This window comes from Carassius auratus, chromosome 27 (genome assembly GCF_003368295.1).
Source record: "Carassius auratus strain Wakin chromosome 27, ASM336829v1, whole genome shotgun sequence".
In the NCBI taxonomy this organism is placed as follows: Eukaryota; Metazoa; Chordata; class Actinopteri; order Cypriniformes; family Cyprinidae; genus Carassius; species Carassius auratus.
Genome location: NC_039269.1, coordinates 17161337 through 17183978, shown reverse-complemented (window position 1 = coordinate 17183978; position 22642 = coordinate 17161337). Strand labels below are relative to the sequence as shown.

General features: G+C 37.2%; 1 protein-coding gene across 5 annotated transcripts in view; it reads right to left on the bottom strand.

Annotated features, from left to right (window-relative positions):
• The window catches only part of asap1a (ArfGAP with SH3 domain, ankyrin repeat and PH domain 1a), a 51688-nt gene that overhangs the window by 9132 nt on the left and 19914 nt on the right, over positions 1 to 22642 (bottom strand). For 2 of the 5 annotated variants that reach the window (XM_026206277.1, XM_026206278.1), the window contains exons 5-26: positions 16562 to 16707; positions 16324 to 16398; positions 14264 to 14313; positions 13981 to 14110; positions 11779 to 11864; positions 11104 to 11179; positions 10688 to 10774; positions 10124 to 10132; positions 9645 to 9745; positions 8931 to 9000; positions 6597 to 6684; positions 6367 to 6415; positions 5398 to 5561; positions 5064 to 5197; positions 4305 to 4396; positions 3981 to 4167; positions 3546 to 3631; positions 3344 to 3459; positions 2685 to 2752; positions 2383 to 2490; positions 1471 to 1696; positions 400 to 561 (exon numbers count right to left, since the gene is read on the bottom strand). In XM_026206277.1, the coding sequence (XP_026062062.1) occupies positions 400 to 561; positions 1471 to 1696; positions 2383 to 2490; positions 2685 to 2752; positions 3344 to 3459; positions 3546 to 3631; positions 3981 to 4167; positions 4305 to 4396; positions 5064 to 5197; positions 5398 to 5561; positions 6367 to 6415; positions 6597 to 6684; positions 8931 to 9000; positions 9645 to 9745; positions 10124 to 10132; positions 10688 to 10774; positions 11104 to 11179; positions 11779 to 11864; positions 13981 to 14110; positions 14264 to 14313; positions 16324 to 16398; positions 16562 to 16707 (2310 nt within the window). The remainder of the gene's footprint in view (positions 1 to 399; positions 562 to 1470; positions 1697 to 2382; positions 2491 to 2684; positions 2753 to 3343; positions 3460 to 3545; positions 3632 to 3980; positions 4168 to 4304; positions 4397 to 5063; positions 5198 to 5397; positions 5562 to 6366; positions 6416 to 6596; positions 6685 to 8930; positions 9001 to 9644; positions 9746 to 10123; positions 10133 to 10687; positions 10775 to 11103; positions 11180 to 11778; positions 11865 to 13980; positions 14111 to 14263; positions 14314 to 16323; positions 16399 to 16561; positions 16708 to 22642) is intronic. The other 3 variants (XM_026206281.1, XM_026206279.1, XM_026206282.1) reach the window with 3 other exon arrangements.

Sequence of the window (22642 nt, the reverse complement as noted above, 5' to 3'; positions counted from 1 at the left end):
TCAGAATCACAAAATGAAAAGAAAGCAACCATAAGCTGATTAATAAGAATATCAAATGGAGATTAACCACTTTAACTCTCATTGTGGGGTGAGGAAAGAGAAAATACTGAAGAAAATGTAAAGTCAATAATTGTATAATACAACATCCTATTGTGAAAGAAAGCTCTGTCTTTGATCATTAACACATTCTCAAGAACATGAGCCCTAAAGCAGTTACTCAGAGTATCACTTCATTGCAATGGGCAAATGAAGATCAGTCTCAGAATTCATACCCACCCACTCCACACCAACACCACCACCACTATCAGAACCAAAGCAACACAACTGCAAGACTTTGCTCTTTTCTGTCAGCCGAGGTGGCGACGGAATGTTGTTTCTGCAGTCACCAAACGGACGCACCTTTGCTCTGCGGGCCCTGAAGTACGGGGCTGGGGGGGTCTGAGAGGGTGCGCTTGTGTCCGGGAGGTGGAGGAGGTGCTCTCTTCTTAGACAGAGTGGAGCTGCCTCCTGCACTCGATTGTGATCCCAGCGGAAGGGAGGTGGGCGGTCCAGTGGACGGAGCTGAAAGAGTGACGAGATAACGTGATTGGTCGAGAAACAAGTGAGGCCTGAGCGCACCGGAACACAAGGGCAAAGACAGCACTCCCATCACCAAACGAGGAGCGTAAAGAGTTTTACATAAAAACAACCATAATAATCAGGAAAATGACATTTAGAGGAATAGTGCACCCAAAATTAACATTTGTGGAAAATCTACTCAATCTATTATTTTACTGGCTCACCAATGGATTCTCTGCAGTGAATGGGTGCCGTCAGAATGAGAGTCCAAACAGCTGATAAAAACATTCCAATAATCCACACTGAAGCTGAAGTTAAAAACATTTTAATGATGGATTTGTTACAAACACACAACTTTTCATTTTACAAGATGCTAATTAATGGACTGGAGTCCAGATAATTGTGGATTATTGTGATGTTTTTTTTCAGCTGCTGGAACTCTCATTCTGATGGCACCCATTCACTGCAGAGAATCCACTGGTGAGCAAGTAAAATAATGCTACATTTCTCCAAATCTATTCCAGTGAAGCAACAAACTCATCTACATCTGGGATAGCCTGAAGGTGAGCATTTTCAGCTAATTTTCGTTTTTGGGTGAACTATTCCTTTCATATGATCCCAGAATGCAGGCGGCAGGCTAATATCCGATTAGCTGAAACAAAAGCCAGAGGTTGCACATTCCAGTTCAGTTTGCAAGCAAACAGTGGTTGTGGTGTGAGAGGTGTTTCATAATCACTCACCATTAACCTTACTTGATAGCACATTACACCTCCCCCGCAATTAGAGTTAATGCAAAGACATCAGGAACATGCAAACAAGTCAATATACCAACATATTTTACCTTTCCAGGCACCTGGCCTACTCTGTTGTTTTCTGCAGTGTCATGCATATTGATCTTATAGGCGTGTTTACCTTTTGAAGGGGTCTTGCTGGCTATTGTGGGACCCTCTGATACTGGAGACGCAGGTGTATCGGTGGAGGTGCTGTAGACGGGATTGGCAAAGGCTCCATAGGAGAGTCGCTGTTTGTCCCTGTGTCCTAAATACCCCGGCAAAGACAGCTTCTCCTGAGGGGACACGCTTGAGGAATGACAGAAGCTCTGAGGTCGGGGAGAACGCTCTTTCTTCACTGGACTGGGCTGGGGATGGAACAATTGTTTATTCGAGAATAGTAAAACCTTGCTATTACAACTGAATGGTGGTGGTGTCTAACTGTAGCAATGTTTAGATTCTCAATGGACTTTTCAGTTCTCATTTCTCCAGGATCTCTGCAGATGAGGATCCACTTCTGTGATGCAATCAAATTGAAATCACTTTGAGAAACTTTGACGCTTATACAGTGGGTAGAGAGTAAGGCTGTTAAATTGCTTGATCGCAATTAATTGCTTCCAAAATAAAAGTATGGTTTTCATGATATAGGTGTGTACTGTGTATATTTATATGTATATAAATACATTACAGTTTACTGCACTTTGTTATTCTTGTAATTCTTTACCTACATCTCCTAATGAACTGGAAGTCCAACACATTCACAGAAAATAGTTTGCTTGAGATTGCAAAATAAGCTGGATAGACTGAGTTATACCACACTATTTATATGTGCATTACCCTAACAGCATCAATATACTTCTCAAATTGTTTTCAGTGTAAACTCGTGGGAACTCGGTAATGTTTATTGTCTTATTTTTCTCTTAACACAGAAAATTAATCGTAATGCTCATGCTTTCTGTACGAGGTGCATAAAAAAGGAGCTCTTAACTGACAGAGTAAAGCAGAGTTGTAGTACAGGGAGATAAGGGATAAAATAAAAGGTAGGCGCACAAACCTTATCATCTAGGTCATCATCACTCTCGTCGATCTCCTCCAGCCGCAGATTCCACTCATACTCCACATGAACGTGAGGGTTGAACCTCCCGGCTGCTGCCTCCACCAGCTGCACAGCCAATCACAAACCATTCATGTAATACACTTCTCCTCTCAGACAATAATGCCAGAAAAGGCCATGTTTTGAGTAATTACACGACTGTATAGTGAAACTGCAGGTGGCTGTACGGCAAAATTCTTGTGTAATTAACAGTTTCTGCAACACAGAAAAATATGCACTGTGTACAAAATGATCACACTCACTAGCTCTTCACACTGTCTATTTTTCAGTCGTCTGGCAATGTCCAAAGCCGTCTCCCCATTTTGATTCACTGAAATAAAACAGAAATCGCATAAGTATAGCCTTGCTATATCTATTGCAATTAAATTAAGAATAAACATTCACTTTATTTTAAGATCTTTATCTGTTATATATTAATGGAAAACATACATATGTTTATATTGTGCAAGAAGCAAAAATCAAAGCCTCCAGGTTAGGTGTGGTGATAACCAAGAATTTGAGAAATGAAACATGTCAGGGGATGAGCCTCCAAGAGTTCAGACGAGGCCTATATTTACAACTGACATTTTAATCCTCCACAAAAATCCAATAAACTCTTGCTCGTTATATATAATTTTGGGGTCAGACAGAAAAACATTATACTTCAGAAAGGATGCATTCATGTAATCTTTGCCATTACAGGAATACATTTCATTAAAATAGAAAACTGTTCAATTGCATTTTTTTACAATCTTACATTACATTTTCATACTACTGTTCTACACATTATCACTAAGCTGAAATAATCAACACCAATCAATCACCACACAAACTCAAAGTAATAAATATCAAATTTATTTTGAAATAACTGCAGATGATGTCTCTATTGAAACATCTCTGATGCTAAATATAGTCCACTTACCCAAGTCAAAAGATGGTTTTCCCCTGAGCAGCAGTTTGAGACACTCTGCCTTCTCATATGTGCAGCAGTAATGGAGAGCAGTGTTTCCACTCTCCGTCTGTCTGTCTGGAGTCCCACTGTACACACAACAGATCCATATTTACCAGCTCTCCTAATGTGTGTCAGTGGACTAATGTGCACGACAGAATATTCTGTCCGATACCTGTTTTGGACGAGAAAGTCCACCAGGTGCAGCGAGGACTGGTCTGATGTCCGCACAGCAAAGTGCAGCGCTGTCTCTCCCGGGTCCTGTTGACAGTAGTTCAGTCAGATTCAGGACAGCATTACTGAGAATCGCTTGAATTTAGTCAAATATGCTTTATAGCTATACAGCTTATTATTTCATTTGACTGTGTGAACAAGCAGATTTCAGATCCTCTAAAATGAACAAAGCATTTTACCAACAAAAAAAAAAAATACTGCTGAACCCTTGGGCGACCATCGCTTCATCCTCACATTTGCAAAAAGCCACACTAGTCATTTGTCCTGAAGTCAGTTCATGTACACTCTGAGGAATAAATGACTATACCGTATTTCTCTCAATAAGCAGCATATAAATGAGCAGGTCCATGACAAACTATTAGTTAGAGATCAATACCTGTCCTGCTTCTGGAAAAGGATCCATTAGCTCCACTCCATCTGCATAGAGCTGAATAAGAGCCATCAGGTCTCGAGTTCTCACGGCCTCGTATAAGTCGCCCTGTCTGGCTGTGGCTGTAGTGGCTGTCCTCCGAGCAAACCTGTGCTCCACATACTTCGCGTTTATGTACTCCTTCCTCTCGGTCCTACAAGATTTACAACCTTATTTCAAAGCATTTACTGCTTTACATAAATCAGTGCAGCAACTACTAAACAAAGGGTCATTCTCATAGCTAAAGTCTGTCGTTCTGTCTACATGTCTGCTTTGTAGGCTGGTACTCACATGTCACTTGACGGTGTTGGCTTTGGTGAAGGACTCGGCAGGTTCCCTTCTAATATTTCATTAAAACTGCTGTTACCCACATTCTTAGCCAGCTGGAGAAATTGCAGTCAGCTATTAGTAACAAGCATGTTAACAGTTCACAGCATAACTATACTTCTATATTTCTATATAGAAATACATTCGGCTAAAAGCTGTTATAGAAAGCTTGATCATTTGTTATTAACATACATATAAATTAATGTTCAAACATTTGAGATTGGTAATACTATTTAAATGACTGTTTTCTCATGCTTACTAAGAAACAGCAAAAATAGTAATATTGTGAAATATTATTGCAATTTAAAATGACTGTTTTAAATATATATTTTAATATATTTTAAAATGTAATTTATTCCTGCGATGCAAAGCTGAATTTTCAGCATCATTACTTCAGTCTTCAATATCATATGATCCTTCAGAAATCATTCTAATATGCTGATTTGGTCAAGAAACATTTCTTATTATTAGCACTGTTGAAAACAGTTGTGCTGCTTAATTTTATGGGTGGGAAAACTGTGATAAATGTTTTTTTCTTTTCATAACTCTCGGATAAATAGAAAGAACTGCATTTGTATACAGATTATAATAGTTATATAATAGTAACTGTCAAATCTGATCAGTGAAATCCCTGCTAAATAATTGCTAAAAGAATCAAACAACGCTTACTGGGCCCAACTTTAAAAAAATACATTTTAAATGACCAGATTATGTTCAGATTACCAAGAGTTCAGAGGTGCCGAGTTTGTCGAGCTCCATGGACTGGATGCGTGAAATATGGACTCCCATTTCCCTGTGAATCCCTGAACACTCGATGCATGTCAGGATGCCCAGGTTAGTGGATAACCATTTAGGCTCTAGAGCAGATGAAAAAGGGGAGAATTAGGTCTTTAAATCTATTTTTCGAGGACTGTGCAGTCTGCCATTCACTTCTCATCCACCAGGTGGTGCATGACGCTATAAAACTCTATTCAGATGCCTTGCTTGCTGCACTGACAAAGTAGTGACTTTGTGTCAGATCCAACCTCTACAAAACTTTCACACACACTCAGCTTACCTGGTGCACCACAGTCGCAGCAGACTTCGTTTCCAGGCATGCGCAGCACGTCCTCGATGATGGCTTTGGTCAGGTCTTCCATACTGTCATCTCCAGCACTCTGCTCCCCACGAAACGCCATGTTCAGAGCCTCCTCCTTACTGTTAGTCAGCACTGAGATCCATCTGCACATCACACATTCACATACAGTATATGCATTAATCACTTGCACACACATACAGATGGACCACACACGCAATAAATTATGTTAAACACCACACGAACCAATTAAGGTTTGAATATAATGTTTACACACAAACACTCATTTATATAGCAATATAAATGTGTCATACAGATATAATATATCAACAGACACATACAAGCTTAATAACTTACAGCAAAATATACTATATAAAAATCATATCAAATCAATATTCACAAAATATTCACAATGAATTTACTGGCTTTAACTTTATTCTTAGTTGACACTGTACTATATATATATATATAGTACTGTTTAAAAGTTTGGGGTCAGTAAATTGTTTTTTAAGCGTAAGCAAGGATTAATTAAATTGATCAAAAATATAATGCACCACTCGTAATTTTCAGTGTCATGTAATCCTTCACAAATCATTCTAATACACTTACTTGCTGCTCAAGAAACATTTCTTATTATCATCACAATTGAAAACAATGAAAACTATGATACATAGAAAGTTGATTGATTATTTCAAGTATTGATTGATATATTTATTGCATTCTTGCTGAAATAAACATCTGCATTTCTTTCAAAAAAATGAAACAAAAAAACCCCCGGAACTGTTTTTTAACATATTTATAGCCCAGCCAAGGATGAAATACACACGAACACACATTGATCTCATTAACATGCAGAAGCACTCATACACACGCATTTTGTTCTCACTCGTGAGCACGAGAATAGAGAAATAACAGATGTATCAACTCTCGACCTCACACATTCACACTTACATCACAAACTCCTGTTCATCCTCTGCCTGGAAATGATATGTTCGATTATCTGCAGGGGAAAGAAGCAGACACATTATTAGGGGAAAGAAGTGCATTATGTTAACTGCCCTGAACACTGCACTTAGTGCTCTCTGGCCGAGTAATGGAGTTAGACTTCCAGAGGCCTTGCTAGCACTTGGTACAGATGAAAGTACTCTGAAGTTAGGCGGGGGTAATGTGTAGCCACTCACGAGAGATGAGGTCAAAGCACTTCTTATCCTCTCCGCTGGGTTTAACCTGGCAGGTCAGCAGATTCAGTCTCACCGGTTGCCTGTTGGACTGGACACAGTGTGATTACAGTGAGAAAATGACCCGCAGCAGCCCTCTACACACACCTTGGCAATTGAATCGCCATTGGCTAGTACATTGTTTTGTTTACTCGCCAGACTGATATATATATATATATATATATATATATATATATATATATATATATATATATATATATATGTGTGTGTGTGTGTGTGTGTGTGTGTGTGTGTGTGTGTGTGTGTGTGTGTGTGTATAGAAAATAAATGTTTGTAAAATGGCACAGTTTCTTTTAATATATAAGTAAATGTTCACTCATCAGTCAGTCAAGCTTTATGATAATCAATTATTATTTAATAATAGAACTTAATTAATTAGAAATAAAATTGATAACCATGTCTGAATGCATAGTACTCATTTTAACTTAACATTTTAACTGGACTGGTGCTGGTGCTTTTTTTTGGTCATTCAGTATTTCTGTAAAAACAAAAATGGGGAAAACAAACAAACAAAAAAAAAATGATAAGATAAAACGCACTAAGGATTACGAAGGATTAATGAGCTGATGGATTCATGAATATTAATCACGTTTTGTGCGTTCGATCGAACTGATTTGCTGAAATCAAAACAGGGATGATAATAGATGAGCACCAGCCAATGGGATTGCCATTTGTGCATTAGCTCCGCCCACTACCACAAAACCCAGTAGTTCTTAAAAGCTGAAGAATTCCGAAAGAACACCGTTATTTTGACAAGAAAATACAACAAAGAATATCGTTTACATATTGTCAATTCTCTCTTTCTCTTTCGCTCTCTCTCTCTCTCTGCATGTGTGAAAATGTGACTAAAGTTTATGGTACATCAAATACAGGTGCGTTGCACATTCATTCAGATGAGCTGAGAAATATCACAGATCGCTTTATGGAGGGTGAAACTCTGAAGCGCTCAGTCAGTGTTCGGCGAGCTAAAATATATACTTAGCCTCCAACTCACACACTGGCGAGTAAAATCTGAGAATTTATTAGCTATTGGCTAATATTAGACATCATTTAGTCGCCCAGAGTGATTTATTCGCTTAAGATTTAGTCGCATATGTAAGTGATTTATTCGCAATGTAGAGGGTTGCGCAGATAGATAGACACAACACAGCTTCAGCAGGACTCAGCAGTGAAGATAGCCTGATGTTTGAGACTCGATGGACCTGTCACTTGTCCGTTAAGGCTAAATATGTAAATATTAATTAATATGAAGGCATTTCTCTGGCTAACAAAAATAAGGCTTTGTCAAAACCAGGGGGGTGACCTGGAAGCATTACTTAGTTACAATGAGTTAAAAAAAAATCCCATTGCTTTTTATGAATGTACAATTTTTGAATATCAGCTATATTAAAAAATATTTCTTTTTATAAATAATTTAATTGCATTTATTTTTTGTAATTTATTTCAATAATTACGTATATACATTTACAATACATCCTGTATTGGATGCTCCATTTGCAACCAGCTGTTCCTTCAAAAATGACAGACTTAAGAAAAAAAACATGAGATGATGTGTTTAACCCACTGTATTAACATTCAATAAATCCAGGAAACATTCATGTACAATATTAACGTAACAACTATTATGACTCATTGTTTTGCTTTTGAATAATTCATACAAATTAAGACTTCATTTTGTTAAACCCAAGGTGACTGAACAGAAATACCAGCACGGCAGGAGCACTTTTATGCTGATGAAACACACAGACGTGAAGGCAGAAAAGTTCTTCACATTAAAATGCTATCAGACAGGAATATGAGCACATTGCCACAGAATGCATTCGCTCCACACGGCATCTGCTGAGCAACAGCGTCCTTACAGCAGATTACACGAGGAAACTCATAGACCACCTGGGGCCCAGAGCATGCTGGGTCTCGTTCGAGCTAATATCATTAGTGTATGAGTCAGACCGCACTGGGTGCATGTTTCTATGGTAACTGGCCTGGGCAGCAGCGCAGCACTGCCCCCCACGTTCACCTTTACACAGCGAGTGAGAGTTTTCACTGCTATAATGAGGAAACAAAGTCTTAAGATAATTAAACTGTGGCAGCTGTGTTGCATCACTGTTTATATACAACAGCTTGAAAGCTACAGCTATAATTAAAAAAAAATCTAACTTCAAAATATTGCCTTCTGTCGATTGGTAAGTAGTATTATAATGAGACAATTATCCTTTTAATGCAAATATCAGCTAGTCATCAAACACGAGTATATCCTGTAGTTTGACAAGTACTCACTGTGGCATGGGAGATGGTGAGAATGCCGTTTTTCACTGAGCACTTCCTCCTCTGCCATACTTTGCGGATCCTGAGAAAAAAAAAATGATTACATCCTTCCTTGGCATCTCTAAGAATTGGGAAAAAAAGTCTCATCCAGTCTCCACCAGCACACGATCCTTCAGAAATCATTAATATGCTGATTCTCAAGACACAACTCGTATTTGTACCAATGTTGAAAACATCATTAATGTAAAACTGTTGAAAGCAGTGTGTTTTGTACCATTATCTGTCACCATTATTCAATTTAGTGTGTCCTTGCTGAATAAAAATATTAATTTAATATTAACCAGACTGGGGGAAAAAATAATATAGAATAGTTGTACGTTAGATAACATCCTTTCTAACAAATGAACATACATTTATTTAAATAACTATTTAAACATAACCTTTGTGCCTCTGTTTCTTTAAAAACATATTTAAGGAGAGTGCCAATGTTGCATCTATGGAAAAGCGTCTTGGTGCCTGATGTTTGTACTGTATTTATTTGAACGGCTTGACACTCTAAAGCCTGAGAAAGCAGTGCTCAGAAGCAATGTGCTAATGTTGAATCGATTCACTACAGTGTAGCCAATTCCATCAGGCACGATTAAGAGACAATTAAGTGGCACTACACAGAATATTTAAAAACAAACAACAACATCAGAATATATTTCTATCAAACTGTGAGCTCACCCATCACTCTTCTTAAACAGATAGCCCTTCTTCTCACTGCCAAACACCTTATTGCCCTGTAGCTGGTGCATACTGTAACCGCTCTGCTTGCTCTGAGAATCCTGCACGTCATCAAGAAACAAAAAAACAGCCATAATCCAATAAATAAAAAGTATGACATGATTATAGTAGAGACATTTATTTCTTGAAAAAAAAAAATTTGAAGGATCAAAAATCTGAAACTACATTAAAGGCCTGGGATTTTTTTTCATTAAAACTGAAAATATTTTTTTTTAATTTTGATGTCAAACGAAGGGGAAATTATTATGATTATCTAATTCTACATTATTAAATTGAAATATGAAAAATGCAAAACTAAAGGAAAATGAAAAGCTTTTTTAGCAGCGCTTTCAGACTTTTGAACACACATTATATCAAGAATAAAATCAAAAGGGAAAAAAGCAGTCTGGCAACATTAGATGTTAGTTTTATAAACTTACTCTCCTAGACTTCAGTTGGAAAGCAGTGAAAGGGAAAGAGGAATCAGAAATGCAGATGTCAGATTGTTATTATTGCAGTGTGTGCATAGAATAGAAATCAGAGGGAACCTTACATTATACAATATTCACAGCAGCGTTCGAGGATAATACAACGCAGAACATTGTTATTCAATTGAGACCAGAGACGTCCGGTTCAAATGGACATCAACTCCAAACAAAACACATAAAAGATCAAACGCTGGGCTCTACAAAAGAGCTTGTGTTGTCACTGCCTGACCCTCGTGTCCTCATGAGAACCAACATGTACACTTGCACACAAACACTGAAAACCTCCTTCACATGTCTCACAGAGGCGGCAAATGTCAGGACATACTGGACATGAAAAGCAAATTCACATCCGGACTCATACCTTTAATGTGGAGTACAGCATGTAAATCCAATTCTACACAATGTTTCTGAAAGGAATTGGTACTATTCTGCTAAATTACTCTGTGATCAGTAAATCAAAGACAAAAAGCATTTTGGATTAAAGGCAGAGGGTATATCCTCCGGTGATGTACCTACCTCTTTCTGGTCCAGCTGTAAAGACGATTTAATGAGGTCTCTTAGAGCTGTGAGCTGTTTTTTCTCTTCGTCCTGGGTCTGTTTTATCTGACAATACAAACGTAATGTGTTAAAATATAGGGCGAAATAAGCAATAAAACAAACATCTCATTTTAAGATGTTTCATAACAGTAACGTTCTCTTGAGGAGGCATTGCTAGTGAACATTAAAAGTTTCGAAGGAACAGCTAAACTTTTTCTGTCTGAATATGAGACAATATTTTACTCTCAGAGGCTCATATTAATAATGCTTGTCTCAAGACAACATATTCAATATGATCCTAATGTTCTCACAAGTAGAGCTGTATAATAACTGAACTAACAACACATCAACAGAAAACAGCAAAAAAATCATTATAAAATGAAAGGTTAACTAACATTATAGAGATCAGCTGCTAATTTCTCTATATACTGCTTCAACTTGTCAGCGGTTTTCAAGCCGTCCTGGAAAAAACTGAGAGAAAACACAAGAAGAGCAAACGTAAGGCTGTACGGCATTTGTTCAACACTACATCAAATAATATTCAAAAGTTTGGGGTCAATACAATTATTTTTTTATTTTATTTTTTAAATAAGCTCATCAAGGCTACATTTATCTGATCAAAAATCAATACAGTGAAATACTACTAGATGTTAAAATAACTGTTATAGCTATATGAATACATTTTAAAATTCAAAGTTTTTAGTTTTTTTGCTTTTTTGTGAAAATCGAGGATTTTTTTTTTTCCTGTTCTTTTGACCTTTGATGAATGGAAAGTTCAAAAGAACAGCATTTATTTAAAATAGAAGACTTTAATACCTTTATAAATGGCTTTACTGTCACTTTTGAGCTTTTTTCCTTGTCGTATAAAAGTCTTAATTTTATATATATGTGTATATATATATATATATATATATATATATATTTTTTTTTTTATAACTGTGTACAAAAGGTACTATATCTCCACTTCACACCATTAATACGGACATCTTAACTGATCTAGAAGACAATTCTTAGGAATTACAGTAACAGTGCACATCTAATACGAGGAAACGGGATTCTGGGACACTCACTTGCACTGTGCATGATAATACTTGATGAGATTCTGGAGAAGATCCACTCCCTTCTTGGTCTTAATCTCGTTCACTTTGATCAGGTACTGTTGGGAAGCATGGACATAAAAGCACACAGAGACACCGGTGTGTTAACAGGAAAATACACCAACACTGCACACTTCTAAACACACACGCATGCTTTGAAGTGGTTAAAGTGGCTCAGCAATAGGAATTGTGTTTAAATGCCCCACCCTACCTAGGGATGGGCATGATTAATCGACGATCGATAATTGATCGTTAAGAATTTCTTCGATCATGTTCATTTGTTATCGATTAATCTAAAGCACTTTTTTTAATCTAATGCAGGTTGCGTTACGTAGTGTGGCAGCAATTAAATATTTTACCACCAGGGTGCAATATTTGACACCCTACTCGGTTATTTGTGATCTTACGTTTGGATTTCAAAAGAATAATCATTAAGATGTCACGGTGAAGTGTGGCGTGGGACCATTTTGATTTAAAAAGCGAACTAGTTAACTGCAAACATTGCGATGGGGTGTTTAAGTACAACACGGCCACGACTCAAATGATGTACCTATCCTGTGCATCCCGGCAACGTCAGTTCCCTCAGAGTGGGTGTTTTCGGCGGCTGGACTGACGGTCACCAGGTTGCGGTCGCGTCTGACACCAGATCATGTCAACATGCTTATATGGTATTTCTCAACAAAAATGCGTAGACTCGTGCAGAAGTTGTATGCTAGTTACTAAAGTTAGTTATTTTTCATGAGGCTTTAAGTTGCATAATTTGTTAAGTTAGCGTAATTGTTAGGGAGGCTAATATCTGGCCTTTTCTTCTGGCTTGGATAGTTTTGAGTTACATTTTGACAAAATCTGTCCGATCTAAGTTTTATAATGTTTTTTTTTATGTTATTGTTTAACATGATTCTTTTATCATTATTATTGTCTCTGTTTAAGAACGCCTGCTAGCAGCTGCAGGTTCCGCTGCTTTAGAGCACTGCATGCACGCGCATATATGTTCGGTTTGCCTGAACGTAGTTTAACTGTCTGCCACAAGTTGATCTTGTAATAAAGGTCTCACCAAGGAAAAACACACTTTATTTTTGTATTCATTGCATTTTTTAACTATAAAAATTAAATAATTAATTATATTATAAAAATATTAATGATTAATCGATAGTCGATCGTTAATTCTCCCGACGATCGACTAAGAAAATTTAATCGAATGCCCATCCCTAACCCTACCACATCTGGTATAAAACAGATATATAAACCAGAGGGTACCACTTTAGCCTGCCTCAGCTGTTATTATAATTTACACATCAGTTCTTGATTCTGATTGGCTCTGAGGAGTGCAATATTCTAGTGACATCAGAACTCCAATGGTTTTACCGTTTGTATCACTCTGCTTGCAGTTAATATTATTATTAGTAGTAGTAGTATTTGTATTAGTATTATTAGTATTGCAGTTATTTGTATAATAAGTTTATCTGTATATTGTTTAGATCATGAAATCAAATTCTATTAAAATCTTTTTATTTATTAATTGAGCCTTGGAACTGTTTTTGTTTAATTTGATGATTAAATGTTTCGCACTTCATAATTAAGCATTAAATTGTTGTTATCATTTTTTGTTTTGATCTCAAAGATCAATGCTCTACTGCAGACCTGATCACCAGATAAATTCATCTTAGATTATATATATATATATATATTATATGTGTTTGTGTGTGTGTATACAATATGTATAAAAACAACATTAAAACAATAAAATTATTATTAAATAAACAATAAAATTATGTTTAAACATAAAGCTGATCTGATATTGAGGTATGTCTATACTCAAGCATATTCTGCACCTACACAAAGCCCACTGTTGCTAGACTCATGAATATTAATCAGGTTATGTGAATGGATGGTTCAGCAATGTTACCTAGCAACGTCAGAATGGCCTAATTAATATTCATGAGCTAAGACACTGCCAAGCCATGAAGGCTCAAGCAGCCGCTTCAAAACTTGCGCCAGAGCTGCTGAGTGAAACACGAATGCATCAGAAAATCTCCTGGCCTTTCACAATACCTCAAGTCAGAGAAGACGTCACGGCAGAAGAGAGCAAGAAACAAAACTACCATCAAGCTAACTTCTCTTGGTGAAACAAGAAGTAAAGAGACAGAAAGTTCCCATTTTCAGAAGCCCACACACCTCACACATCTGCAGTTGAAAGATCCTGCGTTCCTTCTCCATCTCCTCTGCGATCTCCGCGCCGGTGATCTCTGTACGGATCATGCCATGCTGCTTAGCATGTTCCCTCTTCTCCTTCTCAATCTTTGTGCTACAACAAGAAGGCAAGAAACAGAAGATGACTATGATGATATTATATTTTTGTTTGAGCATAGCCATAAAACAGCTTTTTATCAACAAATGACATTAAACAACATTTTATATACATGACAAAAGAACATAAACACACAATAATGCTACTTACAACTTGGTCTCATAGTCTTTCCAGGCCTTGTCGAAAGGCTTTTTGAGATCCTGTGTTGGGGAAATAAAATAAATAGTGCAGGAAGCAATTAGGTTTACTGTGCAGAGTTATAGACCGTTTTTCACAGTTATTAAACTGAACACATTATTATACAATATAAAGCGGCAAAGAAATCAAGAGATTTGATCACTACTTTGAAACTCACTGCGCTGATGTACAGTAGTGACTGATATGGACTGTGCTAATGCAATTGCTTTATCAGATTTTCCCACTCTCAGGAACCTATTCTCTGGAGTTAATGACGTTATTCACTTTGCTATTGCCCAAATGTTCATCTGCTCAAATAATAATTGATCATGAAACATACGCTGATGTTTTGGAGTGTGTTACTTTACCTGAGGTGTATCAGCTTGCGGGCTTCTTTGAAAGGGCATGAGCATAAATTTGCTTAAAGCATGAATATATTCATACTGCTGAAGCAAAATCCAAAAGCTCACAGCAGTTTTTGCTTCTGAATAAATATAAATCAGAGCGTGAAAAGATGTGACAGGTCTCCCTCGGTGCTGTGCTACACTTTTATGTAGTTTTTCGTTCCTATTTTTAAGAGTTCCCATTTATTATGTTGTTTTGCACATCAAATAAAGCTGAAGTAGGAATGCTCACAAAAATTTGATTTAAAAACAATTATATATATAATTAGATAGATAGATAGATAGATAGATAGATAGATAGATAGATAGATAGATAGATAGATAGATAGATAGATAGATAGAAAGATAGATAGAATATATAAATTATATATAAATATTATATAAATAAATGAATAAATATATAAAACAATAATAACATTATAATTAAGAAATTTAAGTAATATATTTAATAAACCATATCTGTAGAAAATCTCAAAATAAACATAAACTTTTTTAGAATGTACATTATAATCAGCATTTAAAATGACAGATTAAAATGAAAATTACTTTTCATCAAATAATATTAATGCTACTCCAGTAATAGTAAAAAGAACACAGATCAAACATTTTTAAACAATACATATGTGTGTGTGTGTATATATATATATATATATATATATATATATATATATATATATATATATATATATATATATACACACACACACACACACACACACACATATCATTCAGTATATCCACTATACTGTGCTCTCCAGTAATTCTAATGCAACAGAATAAAAAAGCTGTCTTGTGTTTTGGTGTTTTGTCTTGATTTCTTAATAGAATTTAAGAGTCTCTGAGTGAGTCCTGGTTACACATAAAGGAGCACTGGAGTAGGTGCTTTTAATGGTTTATAAGGCATCTGTTCCAGTGCAGGAAAGATTTTAGAGAGAGCTGATAATGTCCTCCAGGGATGGCACTTATGCCCTTCAACTGCCTCTGCCTCTGTCAATAAAGGCTTTAGAGAATGCTTTCGTTTCCGCTGAGTAAGAGGGGGAAAGAAAGAGAGAGACAAAGTATGAGCGAGATAAGAGAGTGAGAGAAAAAGAATGGGGGCTGGTAGGTATGTATCCTAGGTCTACTGAGCACAAAAAGTGAAGCCTCATCACTTCCACTCAGAAATTCAGCTGATGCTGCAGAGGCTCTTAGCCTGGGTCATGCTAATGTGAAAACAATCAGACAGCCTTTCCAAAACCGCTCAGTGTGAGACGGCCCTACACTTAGTGTAAGTCATTTTCACAATCACTACATGTTTGCCTTCAAGCCTGAGACATCAACAAGCGGCTGACAGGAGTGGTCAGTCTGACGCCTGAGCTCTTTACCCAGGTCAACCAGTAAACATTTCAAACCGACTGAGTCAAAGGGCCTTAAACACTCCCACACAGTTTACTAGCGCTAAAAGTGGCCATTCCTTCAGCACTGTTGCATAGAGGACAGTGGCGTGACGAACCCTGTAATTTAACTCCAACCAGATTTACAGAGTGCGTTTTTTGGTTCAAAGGGATTCATTTAAGGCGGGTATGGAGCAGTAAATCAGAGGGGGCCTTTCCAATTAGTTTAGTCCAGAGACAGCAATGTAAATCTTACCCCCTTCACTCCCTTTAGATCTCCTTTGAGCAGAGAGTCCAGGGTGAAGATGACATTGTGGCTGAGACTCTGGAGCTGAGGAGAAGAATCATACAGCTTGTGATCAGAAAACTTTACAATAAATAAAATAAATAATAAAAATGTAAAAAGAATAATAATAAAATATAATAAAATAAAATATGAAGACTAAGAAAATAAGATAGGAATAAAACAAAATAAAAATTCCACTATCCCTTACCAGGTTCTTGAGGAGAGCGGCCAGTTCCTTGATAAGGCCAGAGAACTTGATGAAGGCTGTTCCCAGATCAGAGTTATCTCGGCTGATGAAGTTACTGCCAAACTTGTCCAGTGCCTGTCCGTAAATCTCTTCATTCTGCACATGCTCTGTAGAGAACAAGAACAAGCCATCCATGTTATTATAGCATTGGAATCTATTTTATTTAAAGATGAAGTGTGTAATTTCTGTACCACTAGAATTACCAACGGAATTCCAAAATAAAAACTATAACACAATAATGTTTTCTGAACACATTGCCTGAACACTCCATCAATCACAGCAGATATTTTAACAGTGTCCTTACTACCTTTCTGGGTGTTGAACATGGTAGTGGTGTTGCTGTCTATGGAGGGTCAGAGAGCTCTTGGATTTCATAAAAAATATCTCAATTTATGTTATGAAGATGAACAAAGGTCTTATGAGTTTTGGAATGACATGAGGGTGAGAAATTAATGACAGAATTAAAATTTTTGGGTGAGCTAACCTTTAAACTGGTGTGTGTGTGCGCAGATCAATCGCTGTATGACATCAAAGTACCGCAAGAGTGATTCAAAAGCTTACGGAGCCATTTGCTCTCTAATCGCTCTCATGTTACATTGATGTCATACAGCAATCGGTCTAATCTGCACCGCTTCAAGTTGAACACACCTATTTAAATATCATAATGTGAAGGAAGAGAAGAGAATTCCACAATTCCCTGTACATTTGTCAACTAGGACAGGTTCTGTGTAAATCTCAGCCCACAGGATGTAAACTAAACCAATAATAGCTCTTCCAATACAAACATGCACCTCACTGGGCAGAGAGAGCGATCAAGATCATCATGACCCACAGGAAAATAATCTAGGTTCCCATTAACAATTTGTCCATACCCAAACAAACCCAGAAACAGTCTTTTGTTTGATAAAGAACATGAAAAGAAGTTCTAACGATAGCAGCTGTAGAAAGCTGTAGAAGTTTTGACAGTATTGGAAACAGTATTGACACCACCAGCATCTGGGACTGATTCATCATCTTCCCATAGTTCCACACTGGGACCCCAGCCCATGACAGAGTGACATTATTAGGTCATTTGTGTTGTTGGGTGGAGATAAGACATCTGGTTCCTCTGAAATAGGGGACTGTCACTTTCTATAAACGAGCTGGGAAAGTTCGCTGCAGCTTTTTTGGATTCAGAGGAATCTAAAGAGTTCAGACTGTACCATTTTAGCCCAGTTTTTGGCTCGCCGACAGGTTTTGAGAAATCGCTGAGAAATGCCCGAAATCACAGGCAAATCTGTGCTCGTTCACGCGAGTGACAATCACACAGTGTGAATGAGCAAAGATGCGATCTGAGAGAATCGCTGACGAGTCGCTGATGCCCGTGAGATATTTGGCATGCGAAATATCTGGACCGGTCGCCGATTCAAAATCATGCTGTCTGAAAAGTGATCTGACTGAAAACTACATCGGTGATGGCGGACAGCCAATGAGAGAGCAAGATACAGAGCAGCGGGGAGTTCGGCGAGGAGTTATAAACCACAATTTCAGCAAGCATGGCTTCATTTCAGAAAAAGGCTTTCTTCTCGGTCTATTTGGACCCATGAAATGGAAGATAAATTAGTTTAAATTTAGCAGGAGCACCCATGTCTGTTTGACGTTTAATCTGAGCTATCTCACGTGAAAACTCCGGTCTTGCACGCGTGATATCGCGTTGTTTGGTTGTGAAAACTCTGGTCTTGCACGCGTGATATCGCGTTGTTTGGTTGTGAAAACTCTGGTCTTGCACGCGTGATATCGCATTGTTTGGTTGTGAAAACTCTGGTCTTGCACGCGTGATATCGCGTTGTTTGGTTGTGAAAACTCTGGTCTTGCACGCGTGATATCGCGTTGTTTGGTTGTGAAAACTCTGGTCTTGCACGCGTGATATCGCATTGTTTGGTTGTGAAAACTCTGGTCTTGCACGCGTGATATCGCATTGTTTGGTTGTGAAAACTCTGGTCTTGCACGCGTGATATCGCGTTGTTTGGTTGTGAAAACTCTGGTCTTGCACGCGTGATATCGCGTTGTTTGGTTGTGAAAACTCTGGTCTTGCACGCGTGATATCGCGTTGTTTGGTTGTGAAAACTCTGGTCTTGCACGCGTGATATCGCATTGTTTGGTTGTGAAAACTCTGGTCTTGCACGCGTGATATCGCGTTGTTTGGTTGTGAAAACTCTGGTCTTGCACGCGTGATATCGCGTTGTTTGGTTGTGAAAACTCTGGTCTTGCACGCGTGATATTGCGTTGTTTGGTTGTGAAAACTCTGGTCTTGCACGCGTGATATCGCGTTGTTTGGTTGTGAAAACTCTGGTCTTGCACGCGTGATATCGCATTGTTTGGTTGTGAAACGTAGTTTGCCTGCCAGACAGAGTTGTCGGCGATTCTTCCTATTGTAAAGTCATGCAGTGTGAAACCTTCTGTCGCCGATCCATCATGCAGTGTGAACACAGCAGTGACTGAATGCTGGCCAAGATAGTCATGCAGTGTGAAAAGAACAGTGACCCGACAACTTTGAGAATCGTGCAGTCTGAACTCGGCTTAAGGGAACCTCCGAGTTTTAAAGGTGCTCATTTAAATTAATGTGTGAACTCTCCACAAACAAATAAACAAAAAATGTAGTTCATTTCAGACTGTTTATGTCCTTGTCACGATCAAAGTGTCTTGCTCTAAGGAGCTTATAAATGTCTTTAAAATTCATTTTTTTAAACTTCTACTTAAAAACGTATTTTATATTGCTCCACATTTTAGAATAATAGAGAAGTCATCAAAACTATGAAAAAACACAAATTGAAGTATTATTGTGTAATAGTTTCAATAGTGAAGCACTTTGCAACTTTGAGCTGCATTTTATGTATGATAGGTGCTGTAAAACATTATAATTGTAATTGTAAAAACTTTATTGTCCCCCTTAGGGGCAATTTGATCTGCAGCATGATAGATTTCACCACATACAAGACAGACAAATGCACAACATTAATAGCACATTAAAAAAGGATGAAAAACTACCTCTTCCTATTTGAATTAAGCAAAATGATAGAATATGGAACAAACGAAAATGTTAATCTGTTTGTCCTATCTAGAGGGACCCTATACAAGGATCCTGAGGGGAGGGTCAGAAATTCATCATAAAGAGGGTGAGATAAGTCAGATATAATGTGATGCGCTTTCTTTATCACCTGAATGTCAAACAAATCTGACAACCCCGGCAATTTCACACCCAGTTCTTTACTGCAGTTATTTACAACCTTTGATAGACACTTCTTTAGTTTGACCTTTAAAGAGGCAAACCAACAAATCAATGAAAAAGTTCAAATTGATTCAACATATGCCTTATAAAAAGCAGTCATCAATGTCTTATCAATTATAAATTTAGCTAATTTCCGCAGACAATAAAATACAATTATTATTATTTTATTTTGATTTATATAGAACCTTTCGTATATACATTACACAAAATAAACACTACTACTATTTATTATTAATATGAATTTCATTTTTAGACTGTATTCAAATTACATAAATTGTAAATATAAATGATAAAATATATTAATACTACAAATATATTTGTTATTATTATTTGCATAGCATCTTGCATTAATTACATACAAACAGTTTTACATTAAGTAAACATTAATTACAGTTACATACATTAAATGCTAATACTAATATAAGCCACTAGATACAAAAATTATCAAATCATTGCAAACATAAATTTTGTTAACTGTTGAGATTTTTGAAGATAAGTAGATTGTGCATGTCACAGACAGATTAAAAGATCGCAGACAGATCTAAACAAGACTGTAAGCAAAGTGACATAAGCAGACCTCTGCAATTCAACAGAGAATAAAAGCCCCATGCCAAGTGTCAAGAGCTCAGGTATTAATCATCAGGAGCCGATTAGAGTGCTTACTATACTGTCACATCTGATTAAACAGGATCGTGACTCAGAGGCCGCCTGCAATGCACACAGCAAAGAGTCGATAACACAGCGGGAGCCGGTTTACATCCTCTGCCTGCCGCCCACAGTAACACCCTGCATTTAAAGAGTTAGTTCACCTGAGAATGGAAATTTATCCATCTTCTACTAACCCTCGAAGCATTCTAGTTTTATGTGACTTTCTTCTTTCAGAATAATCCAATCAGACTTATATTAAAATGGTCTTTGCTCTTCCAAGCCTTTCAGTGGGGGTAAGCAGGTGTTTGTTGTCAACAGTTCAGAAGATGTGAAATTAAGTACGCGCAATAAAAAAGAAAGTCACATACGTACACCTAAGATGCTTCGAGGGTGAGTAGAAGATGGACGAATTTTCATTCTTGGGTGAACTAACCCTTTAATAGCATAACATGAGATGCTCCACACTTCAGGAAGACAAGTGAGCAGATTGATGTGCATCATGAGCTGCGACATTCAGCTGGAGCTGGAGTGATTTCATTCACAAACCGAGAAGGTGACAATCTGCTGGCATTTGCTGAATCATGATTGTGATGTTTCTGCATTGCTGAAGAGGTGCAGAGGCCGAGTGCTCTCTAAGGGATACTGAGGTCAGAGAGAGGTCAGCCAATCAATCTGATCAAGCACCTCACAAGAGGAAGTATTACATATCACAACACTTAAAACCACCACATGGAGATCTGATGCTCAGAAACAGTGGACTGTCACCTTCTTTAAATGACCAGAGGAATAACCTGAGGGAATCTTGAAGCATTAAAAGTCCTCCCTGCAAACCATTAATGAACCAAAAAAATGAACCTTTTTTCTGACCATTTATGTCTTTGTAATCAGCTTTTAAATCTCTCCCAAATGCATGCACTTCCACCCAAAAGATTTGACAGACATACATATTTTGTATTACTTAAAATACGCAAAAGCAAGTACAACTGTTGTGTAAAACTACGGAGCCCGTAGTGCGCACAATTTACTACTCCGTTCCCTCAATTTACTAAAACATGCACATGATTATTATTGCGTTCCCTTGATTTACTATTGCGTTCGCTCGATTTGCTGATTTAGCATTTCGAAGGAATGAGTTAGCAAATCGTGCGCACAATTTATAAATCGAGTCAACACAATTGTTATCGTGTGCACGTTTTAGTACATTGAGGGAACAAATTAGTAAATCGTGCACATGATTCAGCCTTATATTTTTTCCAGCGTGTCATGCAAGGCTCCATAGTTAAACAGTGCTCTTTCTTACGTTTTTTTTTTTTTTGTGATGTCAAATCAATTAATCACGATTAATCATGATTAATAAGGATTCATCACGATTAATCACATCCAAAATAAAAGTGTGTGTTTACAGTGTTTATTATGTATATGTATATATAAACATACACACATACATGTACATTTAAGAAATATATGTGATATACATGCATGCGTGTATTTATATATACATTTATTTTGGTTGCAATTAATCGCGATTAATCAATTTGACAGCATTATTTTGATTTAATATTTATTATTATTAATAGCAGCAATACTACTACTACAACTGATAATAATAATCATCGTAATCATAATTTCTGGAATTTCTTATTCATTCCCTGTATAATTAGGCTGTTTTTGATCCCAATCAAATGCAGTTCTTAATAACCCTGTGATTTTAATAAACTCATAACAAGCTAACTGATCGAACAGCACAAGAGCCAAAGACATCTGTCTGAATATGTATGGCTGTAGCTGTGCTTTTATCATCTTCTTAGCCTTTTTATACTTTTATAGTCTAGTCGTCCATTGTGATTTATCTCTGGGTCACACAGCAGCAGAACTCATTCATCTGTCCTGTTTTTGAGTCCTAAATATACTTTCATCCACACACTGTTTGGTACTCAGTCTCCAGCCCTGATCCCAACTTTGCAAATGTCAATGTCTTTGTCAATTTTCAATCCACAAGAGATGACTGAGTGTAAATATTAGGCATTATGAGACCTTTATCAAGCAGGCACCGATATTTGGCAACCGGACTGTGTGCTTGGCCAATAGGAGAGAAATGACATTGAAGAGTTACAAGCTGATAAAGG